The following is a 26,219-nucleotide window of genomic DNA, read 5'->3' as shown; positions in this document are numbered from 1 at the left end:
TTATCGTGAGTCATAACTCTCGTAACATAATATGACGTCTATCTAGTGATCTAAAAAATGTAACGGTTGATACGTCGACACATATAAAATTCTTTATTTATAATTTACTCCTATATGGCCACGTGGTACGTGCCTCCTCACACGTACATCTTGAATACGTTTTGTTTACCTTTTTATATTGTTATCGGGCATGTATTTTTATATGTTTAATGGATTTAAGCGACTAATCGTGGGCCCTGATTTATATGCCTAAGCGTAACAAAAAATCAACATTTTTGATAACTCTGACTTAGGACATAAATCTTAAAACTTGTGATCAAATTTTTATAATATTACAATAGCCTTCTAGTGATTTTACAAAACATTCTTTGTACAAAAAAGTTATAGGCGTTAAAGATACACAATCATTCAATATCTCTCTTCCTGTAATTTTTTCTAGGAACAGTTGCTTCTTATGAATTCTGGCAAGCGTTTCCGTTTCATTTACGCATTACCATTCATTGTTTTTAATGTATTTATAAGTAAAAATTTCGATTTATGCTGATCAGTTTAGTGATCTCTGAGAACGTAATAAGAAAATATGGCTGGGTGTTATTATAATGTCATATCCATATTTGTTACTTCAAAATTCAATTTGTTATACTGTTTTATACTCACTCTACCCCGAAAGATTATTTTCGATATCGCGCCAAAAGATTTCGTTGTTCGAAAACAAATTAGAATTATACATGGCGTATTTATCTACTAGATAAGACAATCATTAATACTCGACTTCAAATATAGTTATTTTTGTGCGTACAATCATACTACTTATGTATCAACAAATCAACAATACATAAACGTCCCAAACTATTTGGGATCGGCGCAGCATGCCTTTTCTTTCCATTCTCCTCTATTTTGTCATGTGATCGTTCACATCCATCTCTCTCATATCCCTGCTCACACACTCCATCCATGCCTTCTTGCGTCTTCTTCACCTCCATCCCTCAACACTCATGCATCTCACTCTTTTGGTTACCTTCAATTATCCAGTTATAAAAACAACAATACAAATAAGTGGATGGAAAATACCTGGTGAGGAAAATCCTGTAATTTTACAAATAACAGAGGACTTAATAGACGAATTACAGAGCAAACAAAACACTGTAAAACTAAAACTTTTATTGCGTGTAGGTACAATAAGAGCAATTATATTTACAAGTTGACGTTCAGATTGGTAATCATTTTAGTTTTTTGTCGTCAGAGTAATCCGTCTATTTAGCGATAGATAAGATCGACCCGTATGTACGATCTGTTGCTAAGGTGGGCTTGATCAATATTGTATGACATTTCGCGATTGAATCACAAAACGTAAAGGTTTTAGATAAGATACAATTTGTAAGATATTTAAATATTATGGAATCACGTGTTGATTACGGCTAGTAATCAAACTGGTTGCGGCCCTGACCTACATACTGTTTGTAGCATTTAACGACACACACAGTATTTGCTTTCATTTATAAGTGTGTTATGTATCTTTGGCATCTATTAAAATAGTATTTCAACGTCACCACATAGTTATGTGGGAGGTATTATGTCATATCATATCGATACATGTGGTCGTGTCCTAGTTTCAAATCACTCGATGACAAGTGTGTTCTATAATTAATCTACTTTTATTTTTGTGGCTTTTCATATATTTTATAAAAAATTGTCATTTATTTAATCAATGTACAAACTTCGTTATTTGCAGAAAACAATCATTTACTTACTTACGTTTTTCGATCATAAATAATTAGTACATTAATTACATTGTTGACATAACTTTCAACTTAATTGACGTAGGTATCAATTTATTAAAATAAGTTTATTATACTATATTAATCATTTAAAATTAAGTAGATTATATTATGCAACAAGGCAAAGCATAAATATTGACTTTGTTCCCAATTGAACAAACACTAATCAAGAACACATTTAAAGTGAACCATGCTGTATAATCTATATTTACATACAGTAGAAAGAATCACAAAATGAATCGTGTCTGTATTGCTAAGAAACTCGATACAAAATTGTATTAAAACTAGCACGACACTGTATTGATCCTATTACACCAGTCTACATCTACGTATACGGTAAAGGTAAGCTTGACGTCGAACTACGTCACGCAGTTCAATATTTGATTATTTCCTGAACAGAAACCTTGATAATATAACATTTAAGATGATAATAAACTCACACATTTTTTAAATTAATTGTCTGTATTCCAATACATTACATAAATTACATTGATGACGTTAATGTATGAATAAGCGTCAGAAAACGTTACTTAATTAGCAGTAAAAGCTTTTGTTGTACAAAATTGATATAATTTTAGTATTCGAGAAATAAGTAGATACTTTTCCTCTAAATTGAATTATTAATAAGAATGTTTTTTTTTTTATTTTAAATCGTATTATATAATCGATTAAAATATATAATGATATAGAAATCGATTTAACGATTATTATACAAAGGTTTATATGTGTATTTTTAAATAGGAGCCAAACATTCAAAATTCGTTTTAATAAGACTGCAAGACTGATTTTTTTTAATGCAATGCGTTTTGTCATGACATCGGATGAAAATGAATAAACGGAACAGAATACACGCTAAGTGGTCACTTTTCTAATTATATTGGAGGAATCATACAATAGACTATTGTAGCCGGCTAGTTGTGACAACCTTCATGTGTGACGGTGTGGCCGGTGGCTGTTGCTCTGAGGTCGCTGAATACGTCACACTGTAATCAGGTCATTCAAGTAACCAGACGTAGCATTTATGTTTCACTATCGATTGTTTTGTCAGCTGACAGAATCCATTGATTGTTTAACTTATTATTTAATCGCACAAGGTTAACATCAAATATTTGCAAATATTTGTGTAAAATTTGTACTGAATAAAGTTTTGAATAAAGAAATTCACTATAGTTATATAGATCAACAAGGACATCAATGAAAGTTAATCCGCTATGTAGTACCATTCTGAATTAAAAGCGACCCTTCCTATTCAAAGTTCAAACCTACAAATCAAGCCCTCTCATTAATATTTCAAGTGCCTTTGAAACCATTGAAGGCGTATTAATTCACATAAAACGTAGGTACATAAATATTAGAAAAGATCTCATTCGGAGAAATATTGTTTATTAATTTTAATTATAAAAACAATATGACTTTATTCATAAACATTAAAAGATGTTACGACAACATTTGATGTTTATCTATTACCTAGTAGGTATATTTAAAATATATTTGCTTAAATTTCGTATAATATATTATATTTATGTACTGTTAACAATATTTAAAATTTCTGTTTTAATACGTATATTTACTTTGTTAGGTATAAATTTTTTTGTTTCATAAAGCTCAATTTAAGATATCCATGTGTTGTTTACGCACAAATCAGTTATTAATACATAATTAAAATGATTCATTATTTGTACTTACGAATAATTAGTCATTAACGGATATTAGGAATGGAAACATTACCGATTCGAGATTAAAGTGCAATTTTGAGAACAAGTGTGGTTTTCTTTGTTCCCAGTAGCTTACGTATACGCTTACCTTGGATTTCAAAGACACGAATCGGCGTACAGAAACGATGTTTCTTTAGGCCTTTGTTTCATGTAAATTTTAATTAGTTGTCATTATAATAACCGTGTTAAATACGCGTCAAAAATATTAAAATAGAATATTTACGTGTTTTCATGGAGTAAGGCGAAAACAACTTAAATTTTTATTAAAAATTAAAATCGAGCGAGACAAGTTTTTATCACACGTTCGATAATTCTGTAGTGACATTTCGACCGACCAACCGAAGAATTCATAAAGTATTAGATTGGTTTAAAAATTGTATAAATTATATACATATATTTAAGAATCATAATATGTGTATACATACAATTTATATAAGATATAGCAGAATAGCAGAGAGCTTGGGGATAATAACTTTGAACTAATCAATCTTTGAAAAAATCATTTTAAGAAGTATCTTAATTAACTGGTAGCGATAATACCTATCCCATAATATTTATTTATTATAATAATAATTTATTATGTTGAAATACATTGAAATACTTCAAACAATGCTTACATATTGTTCTTATTTACACCCAGAAGATTGGGGTAGTTATAAATACTTGCGAGGTCAGCCGGTACAAATGAGATATAGACATTTGAATCTACGTGTTATTATAAAGAACCTACATACGAATTTGTATAATTAATAAAATACTGTCGTATTTATTTTAATAAATAAAAATAAATCATCTGTTACTTCATGAAATTTTACTAACATAAGTCCCCTACCCAAAACTTGTCTCTTTAAGCGATAGGTCCGCCTTTTGTACGTTGTTTTGTAACATTTATTTTATTTCTGTATTGTATTTTAAGCATATTATTGAAATCGCGTGAATCTTATTATACTAGTATTTAAAATAAATATACACAAAATACAGTCTTTACGCCTTAGTCTAAGTGGGTGGTGGCTCTCGGTATATCATGTTTGATGGAAGGCTAAAGTTTCTTGACGAAATTCAGAGAATCAGATCAGAGTACGATACACCTCCGTTAGTCAGGTAAACCTTGTAGATATTCTTTGAATTTCTTATTATGTCAAGAATGAAATGTTTACATAATTAGAACATTATTTCATAAATAAATTTAACGGGAGAAAATGTTCTCTTTAATCTTTCTTAGTCATTTTCTCAGTAAACGAGAGCATAACATGTAATATAACAGAAACAACGAAAGATCTTTTTAAGCTGAACCTTCGTCAAGCGGATAAAAATATATGAAATGCCGTCCTAGTCCTCCAGTTGAATAATATTTATTCCATTCCGATTTATTGGAATCAAAAACAATTTTGTGTCGTTAGGATGATTGTAACTCAATCTTCAAAGATATGAGTAGATAAATTATTTTGTTTGTTGTTGAAGGCGGGCGCCGCCTTTAAACGTAGGTCTGAGGGCGTACGTGACCGACGGAGCGCAAGCTGCGGCCGTGGACCTTATCCGTTTAACGCAACACTATAACGAGTAACATTCCATCGTTTATATCTATATGCAAATCAAACCGTTACATTTTACTATGTAGGCAACCTCGGCATTACTGTTTTCTTAAACATCATTTAAAATTTCAAGAATAGATCAAACACACTACAAATTACAAGGTTGTAAAACGACATTGGAGAATCAATTTGGATTACTTTACACATACATTATTTTGCAAAACGTGTCATCTCACAATTACAGAGTTAAAGCATAAACTTACAGACATATATTTATTGTTGTTACATTTTAAAAAACGTAATTATGAATTCCGGGTAAATAGCGCAAATATTTTAAATGATTTAAGCTTGATATTGTATTGAATATATTAATTTAATTATGTTCGAATTATTAATTAATCAGTTTTATATTAATGCTATCTGCATTAATTCAAAATCCGGCTAAAAGTGTTGCATCCGACGGTATTAACCATAATTAATTTACTTTATCTAGTAGCTAGTAATTAATTTTTTAGTAGATTTCATTTCACTGCATTTATAATACGTACAAACAATTACATAATTGCATTCATACTAGAAAATAGATTAAAAAATATATCTAAAAAACGTTATTCTAATAATTTATTTATAATTAAAATATTGTTCCTTAGACAGGAAAATTAAAAAAAAATCAGAAAGTAGTAATGAAATGTATATATGTAGAAAGATGCATAGAATATACCTAACTGCAAAGGGAATTATAAATAATATGTTTATAACGATAAACGGCAGAGCGAAGGTATCGTTGTAGTGCCCTTCAATATTGATAGTACGTCATACACCTATATTTATCGAATCAATAATAAATAATACCTTCCTATGTTGTTTAAGGTCACTGACTTATATTTTGATCAACTTTTACGTCAGTTTCTCAAAAATATATCTTCGTATCTTAATTAATAAGAAGTAAAATAAATAGTAGTCAGTATTCCGGTTATTTAACATTACACTTACTTATTATGATATGTAAATTTATTATATAATAATATACGATTGGTCGATAAACACCATTCATCCTATAATAGTTTACAAAATAACAATATCCTACATTCATTCTTTGAAATTAATCTTGTTAAGTGACTATAACAAGCTTAATGACGCTAAGTCGTCTTGTAAAATAAGCTAATCGGTACGTTCACGGTTTAAACTTCGGTTAATTTAGTCATGAAACAATAATTATCAAGTGATTAACGAATAAGGGCATGTAACATAAATAAAATAATCCTTTAAATTTGTAAAAAATTGGTAAACTGTATAAAAATAGTTCCATAAAATAAGTTATTTAATAATATAATAGTGTATTAAAATGAAAACCAGGATTCTCGGCAGGAAGGCAAACTCGGCTTGTATCATGTACCTAAAGTTATATGGCAATAATTATGTTTCTACGAAAACGGTATTGTTCAAATACATGAATGCAACGTTAGGGATTCTGTAAACGTGACTCTGCAATTTATTACTGATCTTTTATATGTATAGCACATTTCATTTGAGAAAATCTCGAATGTCATGTTTTTCTGATGTCGTATAGTGAGCTAGCGTCAACCGCTGTTTTACATTATAATCCCAATTTAATGTTTACTATGATTTTTGAAATAAGGAATATATTATTATTAGTTTTTTTTTTATTATTCAGTCTTGGCAGTCTGGAAACAACATTAACCATCCCTTATATCAGCAATGCATCACTAACCTTAGGAAATAAGATGTTATATACCTTGTGAAGGTGCTTACATTGCCTTACCCTTCAACATGGGAACAATATAGGTAGAATTACTGATGAGTACCTTCTTAAATAGGTTTGCACGAAACCCAATATTTGATGAAATTTGCGAGTCAACTTTTTTATGCCTGAAGACCAACCACTAAAACGCGAGCTAAGCTGCGGGCGACGACTAGTACTAAACTAGTCTTATACCATTGTGTGGACATGCACCAATAAATTTACGTATGCGTTGTTTGTTTACAATATGAGAGTCGAGGTTTAGTAAAGCATGGCTAAAAAATATACTTCATGTATTGTCTTAACGTTTTGTTCGACATTTAAATAAACAGAGAAAGAAAAAGGATATATTGTGAACTCTATGTCATGTTTTTTGAATATCATTCGTTTCGTATCGAAAATTATATGTAATGTTAAACGAAATAATACAATACATCTTGTCTTTATAAAACCTTCAAAGATGTTATCCTTTGAAGGTTTCGTAAATTGAAAATAACAATAAGATATAAATAATACATCATTTCAAACGAACACGAAATTATAAATAACTCAAAAACATATTCAATCAGAATCCCACCTCATCTTCCACTCCCATGGGAGGAAATTTCCCGACACCTTTCACCACATACCGATCGTTGGTAACCTTTATCCTATTTATGTGAGAGTGCGTCTCATAAGAACATAAACGCATTACCGTTTAAGAGTAAAATTAACATTAGTCACGCTTTCATAAATCTTGACTCATAATTATTTCGTAAGTTATAAATTGAGGTCGTTGTTTAAGAAATATCAATATATGATAAACATCAATCACAACATCCAGGAAAAATCTTTTTCTAGGTTGCGATGCCATCGATCATTGAATTCCGCATGTAATACGTTATCTGTTTCAAGTTTTGAAAGCATTTTCTAGAGATGCGATGATAAGTGACGTAATAAACACGTAACGTAGATATATATCTTAAGTAAACAAGACGAGTTCTTTGTAAAGCGATATTTAAAATATCTGCCACACTCGGAGATATTTAACGGCTGCTTAAGGCAATTCTTAGTACAAATTTTACATGTAGAATATACATAATAATAGCTACTCGTCTCTGGTAGAATAAGGATATCCATCAATCTTCTACATCGTAACTGTATTAACTTTTGCCCTATGGGTTTACGCGACGCAAGCTATCAAAGCTACCAGTTATTTTCAATTCCAATATTTTCAATATTAAACCAAATCACAAAAAAACAACACAATAAATTATACACTTTAATATTCCTCACGAATACTTGTATTGGAGTAGTCGTTTTTGAAGTTTCCCGTTCAGACAGACAGAGAGACAGATGCGGCCGGGTGACTGTTTTATAATATTTAATGATTATTAAATAACATAACAAGAAAAAATGCGGCAATAACTTCATCTTGCTCAGTATAATTAACATATTGAATGTTTCTATTTAATAACGAGTATAATGATTTGATTATGCAATAAATAATATAATCTTGATTGCGACACGGACGATATTGAATCTTAATGAGGATACCGCATTATTTACATAAATGGTTCTCGCTTAGTTACTTACCTTGAGCGAAGCCATATCGGAGACAGAGCGGTGTGTTTGTATGGTCTCGAGCTGGTCCAGGCACCAATCCAGCTCTTCAACTGTCTCGAGCGCTAACTTCATGTAAGCTTCATCTGTAACAATAAATATATCATTAAGACCGGCCAAAGTCTTAATTAATATCATTTATTAATACAACATCGACTTACGTCTATAATATTATTTTTATTATTTTATCCACCTCTTGATTTAATCATTATTATTATTTCAAATGGTTCATTGGCAACTCTCACTACTATTTACTTATTCATTTAATTATTTGAGATGATCAAAGCCGAAATGCACCAGTAGTTCAAACAAGTGAATCTTAACCGAATATTGTGGGTTCAGACCTGTGCAATCACTAATATTTCATGAGTTATGTAATTCATCGCCCACTCTGCGGTAAACGAATACATTTTGAGGAAACCTGTATATGTATCCACCAACCCGCATTAGAGCAGTAGAGTGGAATAAGCTCCCAATCTTCTCAACAGGGGGAGAGGCTTTAGATAATTAACCTAAAATAGTGTATACATTTTTGTATATATAATCAAAGAAATGTATCAGAAAACACTTATATAGAGCGTGTTATTAATTTTAATGTAAAAATCATATTTTATATTATTTGTAGACTTTTAATTTGCAATCTAAAATATTATTAATGGTTCGCTACCGCAAATTCTAAGTGAAGTTGCCGTTCCATTTTGTTCTGGTTATTGATCCGTGAAACGTGTATGATGTGCTTAACAAGAGAACAATTAATTGGTTTACAACGCTTGTTTATATAAATTATAATTATTAATTCATTTTATATTACAGTAGGAATTTTATAGCTAATTGGACGTAGATACTCGTATGTTATTTGATTCTGTATTTTTATTGTTAAATTCATTTTATTGATTATCTTCGTGGTAGGACTTTTGCAGGCCCGACTGAGTAGGTAGCACCCACTCACCAAATATTCCAAATAGCAATGCTTAGGATTGCTGTGTTTCAGTTTGATTACGATAGCCGGTGTAACACCACAGGCTCTACACTACAGGCACAAGGGACAAAACACCTTAGTTCCTAAGGTTGGTAACGCATTGGCGATTTAACGAGTGGTTATTATTTCGTACAGTGCCAATATTTATGGGTGTGGTGGTGACCACTTCCTATCAAACGGCCCATTTGGCCGGCCTCCTACATATATTATATATATAAAAACAAATTATACACATTTGGAGGAAAACATACTATACTTACATATTAATTTTTATGTTTCGAACATTTTTCCACTCATAATCATAGTTTTTTATTGATATCAGAGCCTGTCAATAGTTACAAAGCAAAAAAGGAAAAAAAAAACCGGTTGACAAACAAAGGACAAAAAGATACAAAAAACAGTTTTGTCTCTGCCTAATAAGTTATTTTTTTATGCAGAAAATTGTACAAGCTTCTACAGAAAAAAAATATTATTCGTTCTGTTGGTATAGTTGGAGTGTCATAGATAATTTGAAATTGAATCAATTTTTATTCATATTCAAATTACGTTCGTGTGTCCAATTCATACTTAGCACCTTGACTCCAATGGTGATAGATTTGGTTCATTTTTTGGCCAGATAATCAGAATTATGCTTCAACCATTCCACGCGGTCATGACTTCTATAGTAACTATTTTTAATGTTTATTTGTATAAGATAAACCATATTTTACACGGGTGATTCTAATACAATGGGTTATTTATATTATATTATATAAAGTTACATCGATACTATATATTAAAACTCATTTAATCCAGTTATTACTTATAACACCTAGTTTCCGACTTCGCAAAGTTAGTAAGTTCTTCATTACCGTATCCCTGATATGGTAATCATTTCTATAGTAAGATTCCTCCGTTATATTTTACTTGGACTATTATAAAATCTAAAGCTCAAGTCGAAAAAACATTATTATTAAAAACATTTTACTCAATACAAGATTATTATTCTTCTCGGTGTATTTTAACATTTAAACCTACACTGTAACATGACAATTCAAACGTGCTTTAATGAGCCAATTTAAATATTTAATTTTTTTTGATTTTATAGCTATTTGATTCGATTTCAATAATATAATTGTTTAATTTTTTTTTTAATTACCTTTGTTACTCATATGAAATTAGTGATTTCTACATTGCGTAATACGTACATACAATAAAAAATTGTTTTGTATGTAGAAATATGTACAAAAAGTAGAATTTAGAATTAAAATGAATCATAAATATATCAGTATCAAACAATAGTTACGTAATTAAACCATAAAATCACAAAGTTCATTTTATAGCTGTGTATGTTGTGCTGATGTGTGATCTGTTTCGATCTAGCTAAAACTAGGTAGATTTAATTCGCACGTGTGGTGAAAGTCTGATAGCCAACATACTTTTATAATGCATGTAAATCTAAGCTACTTGTAATAATTATTATAAAATTAATTGTAAAAACAATTTTTTTTTTTTATCTGTAATCGACCGCGGCTACACCAGGATTATGGATGACTACAGGATTATGGACTTTATTTCTTTGTCAGTACCCCTGACAATGTTTATGCTACTTTTCATGATGATGATGAGTAGTTAAGGCTTGAAAGTGAACAAACAAACACACTTTCGCATTTATATATTATATAGGATAGAGTTGTTGACAAACGACGCGATATCCGCAATCTAACATTACCAATTATTAACAGTAAGTATATAAGCGATACATAAAACAGTAGCTGATATGATAATAATAAGTGTGTCGTTCATAAATAACAAATTATATATCTTCATATACATAGGTACTTTAATCTTAGAATATCAATAATAAAAAATATTTAAATATAGATTATGTATAGTTATGAAGATATAGTTTCTTTTTTCAAATGATTTAGTCGCTTATATGATAAGAGCCTTTGCCTTTTAATCTGTAATTGGTCTAGATGACTAGATGGCGGACGTGATTTATGTCATTTAGATGACAGAGACAAACTAATATGATACAATGACTAAGTTTAATTACATTAAGTTATTAAGAAAGTTTTATCAATATAGTTGTGTAATTATTTGTATAATTGCGGTCAATTACAAATACAAGTTTGCTTGTAATCGGAGCAGGAGATTTTATAATGTACTATTGTATGCGGAGAGATATCAGTTATTTTACGCACTTTAAGAAACTTGGTACTGCAGTATTGCCAACTTTCTAAAAACATATCATAATACATATATCATTATAATGATATATGTATATGTAGTTTTGACATTATATAATAATAAATATCCAATTGTTTACCTCAACAAAAATTACATGCTTTACGTATTATTATCAGTAACGGCCTTAGCGAGCGGTTCCGGTAACAAACAAGCGATTATTTTCCTTCAAATCATCGATACTGTCTGTCAAAGATGCACACAGAGGTCCCGATAAGCTTCGACCTTCTGAGATTACACTACTGTTGCTAACGAACACGTCTGTGGGCCGTGATCAAATACGTCACAATCTAGATAGTTCATGAGTTTTGACCTCAGGGTAAGTAAACATTGATACGTCGCCTGACCGTTTAGTGCATGTAGTCTACCGATGCCTGTGACGTAATATTGCAACATGATGCTGGGCACGCGACATTAACAGAGTTAGTTGGCATGAATGGATTTATATCTTTCACAAAACATGCGATAGCTGTTTCTTATTAAGTTGTACAAGTCTTGGGATACGATTTGTTATACGTAAAATTATTATAGCTAAATAAATAAATAAAAGAAAAGTAGGTGAAATTATATTTAATCGGTGAGACGTATTAAAATAATAAATTATCTTTTGCCTCACTTTATTGTCTACGTAAAATAAATTTAAAATGATTTACAGGACTATCAAAGTTTAAAATTTTTGGTCAAAAAGGACTTTGATGGACAGATCAACGAAGACTCAAAGTAACCGAAATTGATTAAGAATTTTGTTATTATTATTATTAGGTATATTATACTGTTCATCAAATAAAAACTTACACTGCTAATAAATTGAGGTCTAAATTGTTTATATTCTTTTTTATGATTAATCATATCGTTTATAAACACTGTTAAAACCGGTTTTTTAAATAAAAAATCATATCAATACAATTCTACAAAATAAAACAAGTATTTTTACATTTTTCATAATATTAGTGTCAGTGTTTTTTGTTTACAAAAACAGTTGAATTTAGTTATATAAAGATAATAATTTGCGTTTAACAGACTCGAAGAAATTTTATATGAACAATAGCGAGTCGGTCGGCTTCGCACGACGCAATTATGGTTTATGCCCTAGATTTTTTAAAGGAAATGGTTATTAAATTATAAATATTATAATACAATCAGCATCGCGTCAAGAGCCTTTCAGATTTTCAAACAACTTGTACTTGTACCAGTTGATGTACATCTTATCTTATACCTTATGATTTTAATGTATAACTCTTAACAAAACTTAAAAATACTGTTAGTATTGCGATCGATCAACATAATAGCCATAGAGGAATATCATACTGACTTTAATAGCTAAATTAAATATATGTATGTATTTCCAAACGTTTATAATATAATAAACATAGACTTCTTAACTTACAACTAAAAATTATTATTTTGTGAATTGTAAGTTATCTAATCCAATAAAACTTTTTCTTTTAAAAACTTTATTATTAAATACTGCTATGTATGTAGAAACTCCTATCTAAGAATTTGTGACATAAAAGTACGATCATACGGTTATTGGATTTAGTTAGGGAATCAATTCAAGAGCACTCATGTTGTTGGCATCTGCATTGTATATAAAATTAAAAAAGTTTGGCACGAAACGTATTTTTGAAATTACGTATCGATTTCGCCGTATTACCTGCCATTTTAACAATGCAAAATAAAACGTTTTCACATTTCATTTTATCTATGTGCATCATAATATGATTGGATTTTGAATTATTATTTCGTATTATAGATAAAGCAATGACTGTTTGAATATTTTAAACTGAACGCAGCCAAATAAATAGTATATTTAGTAATAGTAACGTTTATTTATTGCTTTAGATGTGAGACGTTCACCTAATCTCATCCTTGAGTATAAATATAAGTTTCACATTAACCTATTAAATTTAATAACTAAGTATAATTACTTTATTAGTTGCTTTTGATACTAAATATATATCTTCTCAAATGTGATTTCATGATTATTTGAGTAAATTCCAGATTATATTCAGACCTAATGACATTTTAAGTGTTTCCCTTGCTTATATTTAATAGTACGTTAAAAAAACCCAATTAATTACGTTTTTAATTCTTCTCAGATATTTTAATTATTATTATCTGTCCATCACACGTTTATTTAAATTAAGAGTGTATAAGGATTGACGTATTATTTATTGTTTCTTCATTGTTTACATTAGGTTAATCAACTATCAGGTTTTAATCGACGATGGATTCAACTAACACATGATTATGTTTTAATTAGATCATATTCTACATTATTGATTGTTGCATTTAATTTTGAGAAAAAAATTATTCTGCAACTAAAGTCTTTTAAAAATAAATATTTTATGTGATGACATTTTATTTTTCATATCGGTATTATTATTTAGGGGTATTATTATTATTATTATTTACGAGAAGCTATCTGGAAACCGGCTGTCTTGGTATGGGCATGTTATGCGGAGGAATGAGGACCATGTTGTGAGAAAAGTTTTGAGTATGGATGTGGATGGATATAGACGTAGGGGACGACCCAAGAAACGATGGATGGATTGTGTGAAAGACGATATGGTTAGAAAGAATGTTACTTGTGAGATGACGTCTGACAGAGAAGTATGGAAGAAGAAGACATGCTGCGCCGACCTAAAGTAAAATTGCGATAAGGGCAGGAGGATGATATTATTATTTAGGCCAGTAAGTTTTAAAATTAAAAGCACTGTTGTGCTAGATAAAATGTTACATGCAACACGTGTGTATGACGTCATAAAGGAACTATAACTTATGAGGTGTTGTGAAACACGAATGTAATAAAATTAACATATTAAATTTTATTAATGCTATTTATTAAAACAGCTATAAAAAATGTTTCGTAATAGATTGAAAATATGTTTACCTTAAGTATGCATGTTAAAGTTTGGAGATAAAAAATCAATATGCATTGAATGAGTTAAACCAAATAATTAATCTAAGATCAAGAAAAATAAATATAATTTTCTTAACATTCTTGTTCATTATGGGTTGGATACAAATCAAACCCAGATTTGCTAGACCGTTTTTTTAAATTAAATATCTGTGGTAGTTCGTATGTAGATCAGCTGAATACGTTATCAACAATCAGTTTAAAATCACGCTAATGTTGACTAATTGCGTGTAAGTCTGAAAAGTTTTGCAATGGCCTACATTCCTCATTTTACTGGAAATAACGAGTGACAGTGAGTGTCCTGAATTGAGATTGCGTCGGGGAGTCAGTGGCTCATTAGTACTTGTCACGCTCCAGATTAACTCGCTTTTTGTTTAAAAGAATTTCTGAATTACTTGAGTACTGATTGGTGATATAAACCAAATATTTTATATTTTGAAATGGTTAATTTTAAAACGGAATACGTGTTCTTTATTTATTTTTTCAATTTAAATAAATTGGACGTTAATTAAATTTCTTAATTAAAATGTTGCCTGGAAGAGATCACTCTTAAGTAAACCGGTCGTAAATAAATAAGTATCTAAGTGTTTATAATTTATATTAAAACCTATGTCTGTCCTACCTTACGACATATAAAAAGACAAAACAGTTCAGGTACCTCTTTCTCCTCTGTTTGTCAATCAATATTATTTTTTGTTGGGTAGCTTATCGATAAGCTTTGTTATCAATAATAATTATTCGAGACAATTTCCCATATTCTTTCAAATTACCAAATATTATGGGCGAACACAAATATAAATACATACACTACATCATTTTTAGCCCGTAAGGATGGAATTCTTGATTTGAATTTGTTTGATTTCAGCCTTCCTTTACTTCTTCACCTCTTCATAACCTTTTCAATTGTATATGAATCGTTTAAAATCGGATTACACTACTCGAATATGTCTAGTATATTAGAACAAGTGACAAATCTACAAGTTTATTAACTTTATTAAAACGAACCTCTTAATATTATATATCTAGTAAAAATAATTATAAAAATCGGTTTATAATTAATTTGTCGTAACAAAAACTTTTAAATATACTAATTTGTGAAAACAATATTGGTTTTAAATTTGGCATTAATTTTAGACGTTCAGTATTTATCGTTAAGCAGTTTTGTTTGAATGAATATTATTTATTCGTAATAGTTGTTTTGATAGTAAAAATCTGTATTAATACAATACAATAGAGCAATAGAGCTGAGCAATAGCTCAGGCAGTAAGAGATATTGCTCTACACTGTTGGAACTCGTGTGTTAAAAAATAATCTATTTTAAAATAAACTTTTAGACTTCTTAGTATTAGTGAATGGTTTCTTAGTAGCTTAACAATAACAACTCAGACAAAATAGAATTTCCAATTGTAACAGTATAATGGAGTGGCCAATTAATTGAAAGGATAATTTTACATAACAGTAGGACACTATTCATTACAGAAGAGAATTCGATATGATAAGACTAAACCTCGATTTTTTTTCAAAAATCGCTTTATTTTATTCGATGGGGGGAGTTGTTTTGGCTCAGTTGTTAGAAACACATTAATTTTAATCGAGTTGTGAGTTCAAAATTTGGATTTTTCTTCTTTTTCTTATCTGCTTCTTTTTATTTCGTAATCGATTTTGATTGCACATACAGGCGAAGTGGAACACTGTTAAGGGATGCGCACTAAATTTCATGGCATAATATCCTTAATCAGTTAATAATATTCAAAGTGTATCGAAAACTAAAAATGTAATAAAATAATTTTCTAATTTTTTGACACAATAATTCTTATGTCTATCTCAAGAAGTCTCGTCTAAGATATATTTATATTATAATTTTTTATAAACTACTGCGTTTTATGGCATGATTACTTATCTTAATGGCTTAAGAAGATTAATTTTGACTAAATAATACATTACTAATATCCACATATACGTATTGTGTATATAATTATATTGAAACGTAAACATTACACGTGAAATTTATGAAATATACTTGTATTACATATTATCGTGTTGGTTAGAAAGAGTTGGAGATTATTTCGGTATACAACTTACACATGTTTCGTATCGAAAAAGGCTAAGATATTGATCAGTACAAATCAATTTAGTTTCTATAACTACGCATCAAACATTGTACAAGTGTGCTTCAAATAAAAAAATACTGAATCATTTGCAATGACACAGTTTGTCATACATAACATATATTGTGTGTTTAAATACCTGCCATTTTTCTAGCTGCTTGCACTTTAATCGACATGAATAATACGTTTAATAGCTTTCTTACAAAATTCTTGAAAGTACTGTCAATTGAAACCGCAGACCTGTTGGATTAGTTTTATGTGGTCACATTGCCTTTAACTACAATAGGTACTAGGTGCAAAATGCTTGCTCTTTCTATTATTATTATTATTATTACAGCTTTATTTAATTCCACGAAAGATTATAATACAAAACATAACTTGTAGTTTAACAAAATAATAACAATTGGATTAAATTATTGAACAATTCGGGTGCAATTGTGTGTTGTATTGACCCCCTGCGGGTAAAAATATCCTCTTTATACATATTTATTTAAATTACAAAAAAAAACTAACATGATTTATTACTCATTGATATTTTACGATTTTATTTTTCTACCTTATGTCAGCTGCAGACAACATGAGAAATTTATAACGTTTACACTAATTATTTAATTTATACATATTTGTACATACCGAATATATATAACTTAGCTTCGAATAGTTTCAAAAATATTGTCAAAAGATGTAGTAGAGTACAGTTATGAAAAAAGAAAATCTTAGTATAAGGAATTATAAACGAATTTGTTACTAACCATCACTGTGTTTACATTTTTCATATGCAATAAAACAAAGAATTATCCTTTATTATCTGAATTCATACATAATTATGGTAAATTAGTTATGATTACTACGAAATCTTTAAATACTGTTTCAAACTAAAAATAATAATATTACAAAGTATTAATTTCAACTTAATTCTCCGTGATTTTTATTTTTCTACAAGTAATAAAAATTTGAGTTATATGTAAAGATAAAAAAAAATCTGTTAAATGTTAGTCCTAAAACGGAGTAATTGAATGTGACAAGTGTGGTGTCACGATTCAAGAAATATTTCCAGCTCATTGTTCATTAACAAGATTTCATTGAAGAAGTTAATAAAATAAAACAATTTCCGTAGGTCAGGCGTTAATTTATACTTATTATTGTATTACTTATTTTACTCATACTTTATGAATGTTTTTTTCAAATAATATAAACGGCATGATGCACAATTATAATAAAAAAGATATGTTTTATTCATCTTGCATGCCGCATTTGAATCGTCAATTACATTGTTTTATAATTATGGGAATTTTGATAAATAAACCATTTTCCACACAACAAAATATTAATGTGTAATTCTAATTTATTGCTACACTTACCGCCATCTAGCGTCATGTATATGTATCATGTATACGTTTGTAGTTTACTTCTAACGTAAAGATTTTTTTAAATATATATCACGTCGTCTGTTTACCGATACCAATAAAACTACACGTAACTTGAAGATACTTTCCGAGGTGCGAGTTCACACAAATTGTCAGTCAATGCTAGATGAAAAACTATTATTTTTTATGGGTCCTCCTTATCGATTTAAACTAGGATCTGAGGGAATGCCACCAGCGTCCAGCTGCTAGACCAACGAAGCAGATTCCCAATATTATGTAGCATTACTGGCCTAAATAATACGTGTTGCATAACATTGTAAAAGCGAAAATTGGACCAGCTCAGATTAATTAAATCCAGATTGACAGATACAATTTTTGTACTTGATATGCCACTTTACCATTGTTAAGAAAATCACAAACATCCTGTAATGAACGCAGGTCCTTGACAATAAAAATCTTCTCAATAACATTTTAAAATGACTGACTGACATACAACATGCAGCTTCAACTGATGTAAATCAAATAGAAATGTAACACAAGAGTTCCTTATAGAACTTTGATGAGCTCTAGAAGAGATTTTTTCAAAATTAATTTTCTATTTAGATATATAGTGTATGAAAGATAGTGTGGAAATTTATCATATCTGATGTTAGAAAAAAAAATCATTCCCATGTCCAGTACTTCGTCGTTCTTGAGTTAGAAATATGGAAATCAGTATTCAAGTTTCTGTTTATGAGCAATATATAGTTATTAAAGCATTTTTGAAAATTCATCACTTGTTTGTTTGTTTGTATTGAATTCGCCTATTTACATGTTTGAAATATAGGAATCGGTACTTATTATTATGTTTATGAGGAAAGTAAAGCTGTTACAGCGTTGTTGAAATTTTTTCACCCTAGATGATAAAATTTAGGATGAAAGTTTGAATGGAAATTTATCATTTTTGAAGTTAGACACATGGAAATTGGTGTTTAGGATTCCGTTTATCAATAATAGAACAATCTTACTGTGTTTTCTACTGAAATGAGGTATCCCAAGTATCGGGTGCACGGCTAATACTTAATAATATTTTTTAATAGTTCAAAAAGTATATTTTATACTTTTGCCTTGGAAGGACTCGATATCGTAACTTTTATATGACATATGAAATACAGGAAAACTCACGTTGGACGATAAACAAGTATTAGAACATTTTATCAACAGAAATTCTATAAAACAGTACCGATAACAATTACGAGAGACGCAAAACGAATTCCTGAAAAGAGTTCTGTTTAGGCGTAAATTGTATGAATTATCATTCACTTTATCAGATAAAAACATCAATATTGAAAGGAAAAAAAGAGAGAAAATCAAGATATGAATACTTATTATGAAAAGTGACTTAATTTGTGATGTTCTATTTTGTATTAAGATATTAAGTTATAAATAATATATCAGAAATTTCTCATTTTTAGGAAGAACGACTACGAAATAAAGAAAGAAAGCAACAATCACTCTAGGCACTATAGGTGGCAAAGGGTGCTAAATCTGATTCGAGTATTTCAATTAGCTTACAAGGCCGCAATTCCAAGGTCTTATTCAATACCCAGGTCGGGGAGTAAAAAAATAATAATTTTTTGTTGAGAAATTCTCAGTAGCAGTCCGAAGTTTTGAAGTTGTCAATCTTTACATCCACGTGCTATGTCGGAAAGCACATAAAACCATTGGTCTTCCATCTGAACTCTTTCCGTGTCAGATTTGCCGTAGATTGAGAGAATATAGTGTGCATTTATGTTCATTACATTACATTAGCCTGTAAATTTCCCACTGCTGGGCTTAGGCCTCCTCTCCCTTTGAGGAGAAGGTATGGAGCATATTCCACCACGCTGCTCCAATTTGGATTGGTGAAATACACACGTGGCAGTCATAAATTAGCCATATCCAGGTTTCTTCACGATGTTTTCCTTAACCGCCGAGCACGAGATGAATTATAAACACATATTAAGCACATGAAAACTCAGCGGTGATTGCCTAGGTTTGAACCCGCAATCATCGGTTAAGATGCACGCGTTCTAACCACTGGGCCATCTCGGCTCTTATGTTTATACTTACCTTTATGTACCATAATGTATTCTACGCAGTTGTCAGGTAATTTCCTTTTAGAGTGACCTTCGTCACCGAAATCGGTCATCGATGATAATGGTCTTCTCGACTATTATCATTAATCATTATTATAATCTTAGTAGTGAACTAAGGGGTGCTAATCAAAGTTTTCGTTGTCAATTAGTAATAAAGTAAGTATCCACATCTTAGCAGTTAAAATTATTAATAATTATAAAAAAAAAATTGTAAAGGCCAACTCTCCTTTTGAAGAGAAGGTTCAATGTTTATTACAAATCACTGCTGTAATGGGGTTGAAGATTATTCAACGTATGCAAGTTTCCGCATGATGTTTTTCTTTACTACCGACCATAAGATGAATTACAATTTAATGGTATGTCTGAGACCATAGGTGAGGTGCCCTAGAAGGTATCTTAAAATATTTTTGTGGGGAGGGGAGATTGCTAAAACACGACTTGCACCAGGGCGCTTGTTGTGCTTAACACGGGACTGATTACAGGTATAAATCAAGCCCATGAAAATTCACTGCTTGAACAACAAACAAGTACTTGAACCCAAAATTTTGGTTAATATTCACGTATTCCTTTCTTTAATTCAGTTGCAGTTATAACTAAATAGTTACATGTATATATATAAATATTTGAGTTGATTTTTTTCATGTTCCTTGGCCTGTGCGTTTCGGAAAGGTTTTATACATAATGCTTGGATTGCTTTTTAAAATTTAATACCACATTAATAATTTATTAATACATTTTCGTTTTTATTTATTGGAATATATAATTTTTAGCTAAAAGCTTTAATTTAACGAGCAAAAATGAATGACTTTGGGTATTTTAAATTTTGATTATGCTTCGTAATAGAGTTAAATTTATATTATTCAAAAGGGACAGCTGTGCAGAACTTTCAGAATTCTGTAAGAACTAACTTCATTTATTATATAAGTTATTTTGATGTCTGTATCCTTTAAATTTTATAATTATTTCTTGAGGTAAATGTAGCATTTAACGTTCTTATATGCCACGAGCATGTTCACGACGAGTGTTGAGTTTGTTTTGACACAAAAGCATTACTTGTATAAAAAATTAGGTCGAATGAAAGGGAATAAACAAATAAGACTAACTTTGAACACATACACAAGATATACGTTCAGCGTTCATTCTTGTTATAATTAATAAAAAGAAATTTATTTATTCTTAATTATATATTTAGTTAATATTGTTCAGAAGATTATTTGTGTTGTAAGAGGCTTAAAAATAATGTAGTAATTTACGAGTTGATATAAATGCTCACGAACAAAGAATTGCCCATGATAAAAGGCATTGTGTGTTGTGCGTGGCTGACGATGCGGATATGCTTTTCCAAAAGCTTATTCAAGTACTATATCTTTATAATTTGCTACGTATAGCATTTTTACTCACCTCCTGGATTGAAATTTTTCGGTTGCGGTGTGACAGCGGTCGCGGCGCCTGATGATCTTCGCGATCTGGAATCATAGAAGTATAATTTTAAAATTGTGTCAAAAAATATGTATAAGTACTTTGGTTTTGAAAACTCCATATAATTTTATTAAACTGTTTTCATACCCAGTTTTAATAATAGATATTTAAATAAAAGATACATATATATCTCTTTTGATATGATACGTAAACTTACACCTTTTATAAATAAAGTGGTGAGATAAAGATGTACAAATATAAATAAGAAAAATATTACATAGACCGGCTTTTAAGATTAAAGGTAAGCATCGAAGATTATACGTCTAAGAGCCTATTTCTTTTAAAAGTATTTACTTTGAAATAGTCTATAAGAAGAACTCTTTGAAGAATTTTTCCGTGAAAATATATTTATTTTTTCATGATCTAAACATATTGAGAACGTTTTAAATAAAAAAGACTAATTAATATTACCATAATATTTAAAACGTTATGTGGTTTGATATAAATTTATAAAATATGCTTTAATCAGACAAAATAGAGCATGTTGAATAGGTGGAAACCAATCTCGATTATTAAAAATTTAGTGAGTTAAGTTAGTGAATTTTGAAAGCTATAAGACTTCAGTGTCAAGGTACAAATAATTACTGGCCAATTTATTACTGATTTAATAAGAGAATTGAGACTGTTCATTGTATGTATTTTTTTTTTTGGAAATTATCGTTTTCTAAAGTCCTGCAGACCATGCGGTAATTAGGTTATAATTTTAGGTAAATAACAGGACACAATCTAACCCCGATTTAGTAAAAACTAATATTAGTAAAAATATCAATTATAAATTCACTTTCATCAATAGCTGCCGATAACATGGAGCTTGAATAAGTCCCATAAAAACATAACCTCTCTTAATTCGTATAAAATCCTTAAAATCAATGCACTAACTATACTTGTCAATATACTAACTTAACTTATCTCAAATAAAAATATATTATTATTTTATGACACTTTCAAGTAAAACAAAACCCATCCTTCCTTGTCTAAGCTATATATAGTAAAAAAAGGAAAATAGTAATTTGTAAATAAGCATATGCTGCTTAGGAAAATAAAGACAAATGTCAATTTTAAACTACACACAAATATAGTCTTATACATAATTAATATAACGACAAAAAACGAATGCACATAATTTTGTCAAAATGAAAGATGAGTTTTAGTAATTTCAAGGATCGAAAGTTTCATTGTACCCTATTATTTAGGTAAATACATATATCGTCAACTAAAAAACTAACTTGTTAATTTTGATTCTTGTTTCTGGGTATAAAATGTAATGCGTTATAGAAAAAGCACGTAGGGAAATAAAGCTTGTATCTAATATATTATGCATATGTACATGAAAATAAAGATTAATTACGGAGATTTTCGCTTGTAGTACATTACAGGCATTTGTGGTCTTCATTAAAACGGCCAGACTTTGTAGGAAAATAACTGGGAGGCACGTAATCCACTCATCTTACGTAAAGGTTGCCCTTGAGCAAATATTTGTCTATCCCGAGATATCTCACGAAGGACGACCCAAAACATTTTTCATTAACACACTTAATTTAATCCCGTAAGTCTTATAATTATTTTTACAATAGCCAAACAACTTTAAAATATATATGTATATATATTTATCATTATTATTTATTAAAGGTCAAAGAAAATGTTGATATAAGATTCCGTGAAATATAGAACCTACAACTTAATTAAAGAAAATTGAAGCACTTTCGCTCTCTTGAAAGATATTTAATCTTGGTTCGTAAAAGAAAGATTATTCATTCACAAACGACCTTCACTTTTATGTAGATACTTGTATAAAATACCATCACCGTGTTGTATGACGTAATAATTTACGTAATAGAATATGAAATTTTAAAAGTTGACTTTGAAAGAAAAAGCATATCCAGGTACATATTATAATTATACAAGATAAATTATTTAACATAAATTTTACTTTACTATTTTGACATACATGTTATTAACTGTATGCATATTCGATTCTATATGAATACACCAAAAGTTTAAAAAATATGTTCATCTTCTTTCGTATTGTGATTTTATATATGAACAGGTTAATAAACGTAGGTGGTTATAATGCGAATATGTACGCATTGAAGAGTGAAAAATGTAATTAATTGAAGAGGTAAACGCAAAGTGCCAATTAAGCGTTAAATAAATTATTTACATTCGACTGCAGTACCTAAACCCTACCCAATAACTTATTGGTAGGTCGTAAACGTCCATGTCTTCATATTACTAAAGATTAATAACAATGTTAGAACTTTCCGCAACAGTGTTTGTCACATCTTTGTATTTATAATATTATACAACTTTGTAACAACAGTAACGATATTGCCATTAAAGAGAGAGGATATCATGGGCGGTAGAGCTCAGGCTAGAATAAGAAGCACCAGCTGTGTTTTACATTAATGTATTTCGGTATCATGCTCAAGTGAGCCAGTGTAATTACATGACATATAACGACCATAACATGTTTGTGGAGAATTGATATTATCAGGAATGTTTTAACCAAGCGCAATCAAGTAACTTTTACGTTGTCTTCACCCTAAAAAAAACTTAATAAAATGTATGAAGGTATATTTTTTCTATATATAAGAAACGATCAAGTATATTCCTAAAGTCTGACGTAAAAGATAAATAAAATATCAGACGATTATCTCATTACGTGTTTCAAATAATCTACAACGAATATGACTCAGTAAATAATTACCTCCTACGGGTTGATGCGAACTGTTAACGATTAATACCTTTAATTGTGAATAATTACGAATCGATATTAAAGTATCAATTTAAGGTCAATGGTATAAGTAATAGCAGATATCAAGATATTTCATTATTACCTCTTTAAAAAGCTCAAATAACGCATACACACAAATGGTTTTTTTTTGGTTTTTAATATATTATATAAATAAAGTATTACTATTATCGGTATTTTGATTAAGAGAATCATTATTACACCGTAATCCTACGTGTTGTGGATTAATATTTTAATCAATATATATTTATTATTATAATTAATGCGTCTTAGCTTATGCCGTTTCGATTCTTAAGCTATTTTTCCGATTGAGTTTCATATTGTAGACAAAGGACCGGCTAGAAACTCGGTAAAAACAACTTTAAAATAATTAACGAATAAGTTTAATCAACGACTTCATTAGTTTTATTATTGAAATGAACATTTATATCCTCAAAAAGTATATAATGTACAATATTTTAGGCAGTTATAATAATGTAATCTATCATTAATTTACTATCTATATAACTAGATAATCACAGGTCTATCGATGTAAGATTACTTGCTATCAGAAGAGGCTTAATTATACCTTAATTTACTAAGCATCGTATATTAAATTTAAAATTTAAATTGTATTATAATATTATCATTAATAAATATGAATAATTGTTATTATTATTCTTTTAAAATAATGTTTGAATTCATGTTAAGCTCTTGACAAATTATAATTATCGTATATGTAATATAGCGATCTGATAAGCTTCAATCAGATAACGTTGACAAAGTATTATTTATTTAGCAGGTAAACGTATCAGACTTGCGAAACATTTCGGTCCTTTTACATTGGATACAGTGATTAAATATTTTATTGCAACCATTATAATTATTAAAAAAAAATAGACTTATTAATCGGCTTAAGACAATGTAGCGTAATTTATTTTATAAAACTTAAGCTTGGAATAGGTAATAAAAAAAGTAGTATCTGTGAATATAGTAGGTATATGTATTTGTAAAGTTTACTTACTTTGCAACCGGTACATTGGTGAGGCATAGGAAATTGTTGCGGACGCTGCGCAGACTCGCCAGGACCTGCGCGAAGGGTGTCACGATCAAGTCTTCTCCATGACTGTGAACAAACGTATACAAACATAAATATCATATAAGTCGAAATAATCAATAAATAGTAGTATATACGAATATACTATAAAATCAATTTCATTAATCTTAATGTACTCTTATGTTTTAATTTTCTTAAATATTTTTCCTTTCAACAATTTCGCAAATCAAATTAATCATAGCCTTTTCAAATGTTATAAATTATCGTTTTATAACAAACAGCGTATTTCATAAGAAAAATATAAAATTAACTTAAACGCTCGTGCAAGCAAACGAAGAATAATATTGAAAAAAATGCTCAAGTAGCGAAAAGGAAAAATTCACTCAATTACTCTTAGACTTGATTGCATAACATTTTTATATTTTCTTAACGCAAAGATAAGTAAATTAAAATATACTTTATGTATAAATTTATAACGTTTGCCTTTTTAAACGGGTACTATAGTGTACTAATAATTGAGTACTTAGTTTGATTTATGTATTTTTAAAAAAAGAATACAAGACTCGATGTAAAAACGTTGATCATCAGAGCAGTAAGAGCTTCCATCAAGTTAATTGAAGTCCATACATATAAAAAACCTAGCCGAACAGTGTCCTACATATTGTGAAATTATTTTAAGGCAAGCAATTTTACAGTTTGCCAACATGAATCAATGAAAATTTACTTAATTTTACAGAATTGTCGGTTCGGAATGTTGATTATACCGTAAATAGCCGACAACAATTTTAATTTTCATTATTGTTGATGTAAAGATAAAATTCAATATTATAACTTATATATATA

At 29.4% G+C, this 26,219-nt stretch overlaps 1 protein-coding gene across 4 annotated transcripts in view; it reads right to left on the bottom strand.

Moving 5' to 3' along the window:
• The window catches only part of LOC125063948 (cAMP-specific 3',5'-cyclic phosphodiesterase, isoforms N/G-like), a 110,036-nt gene that overhangs the window by 10,603 nt on the left and 73,214 nt on the right, over positions 1 to 26,219 (bottom strand). For all 4 annotated transcript variants that reach the window (XM_047670679.1, XM_047670680.1, XM_047670681.1 and 1 more), the window contains 3 exons: positions 25,344 to 25,445; positions 21,511 to 21,575; positions 8,363 to 8,475 (listed from right to left, as the gene is read on the bottom strand). In XM_047670679.1, the coding sequence (XP_047526635.1) occupies positions 8,363 to 8,475; positions 21,511 to 21,575; positions 25,344 to 25,445 (280 nt within the window). The remainder of the gene's footprint in view (positions 1 to 8,362; positions 8,476 to 21,510; positions 21,576 to 25,343; positions 25,446 to 26,219) is intronic.

The sequence above is a fragment of the Vanessa atalanta genome, chromosome 5 (genome assembly GCF_905147765.1).
Source record: "Vanessa atalanta chromosome 5, ilVanAtal1.2, whole genome shotgun sequence".
Lineage (NCBI taxonomy): Eukaryota > Metazoa > Arthropoda > Insecta > Lepidoptera > Nymphalidae > Vanessa > Vanessa atalanta.
Note: the sequence above shows the minus strand (reverse complement) of the source record. Positions and strands in the feature narration are given on the sequence as shown.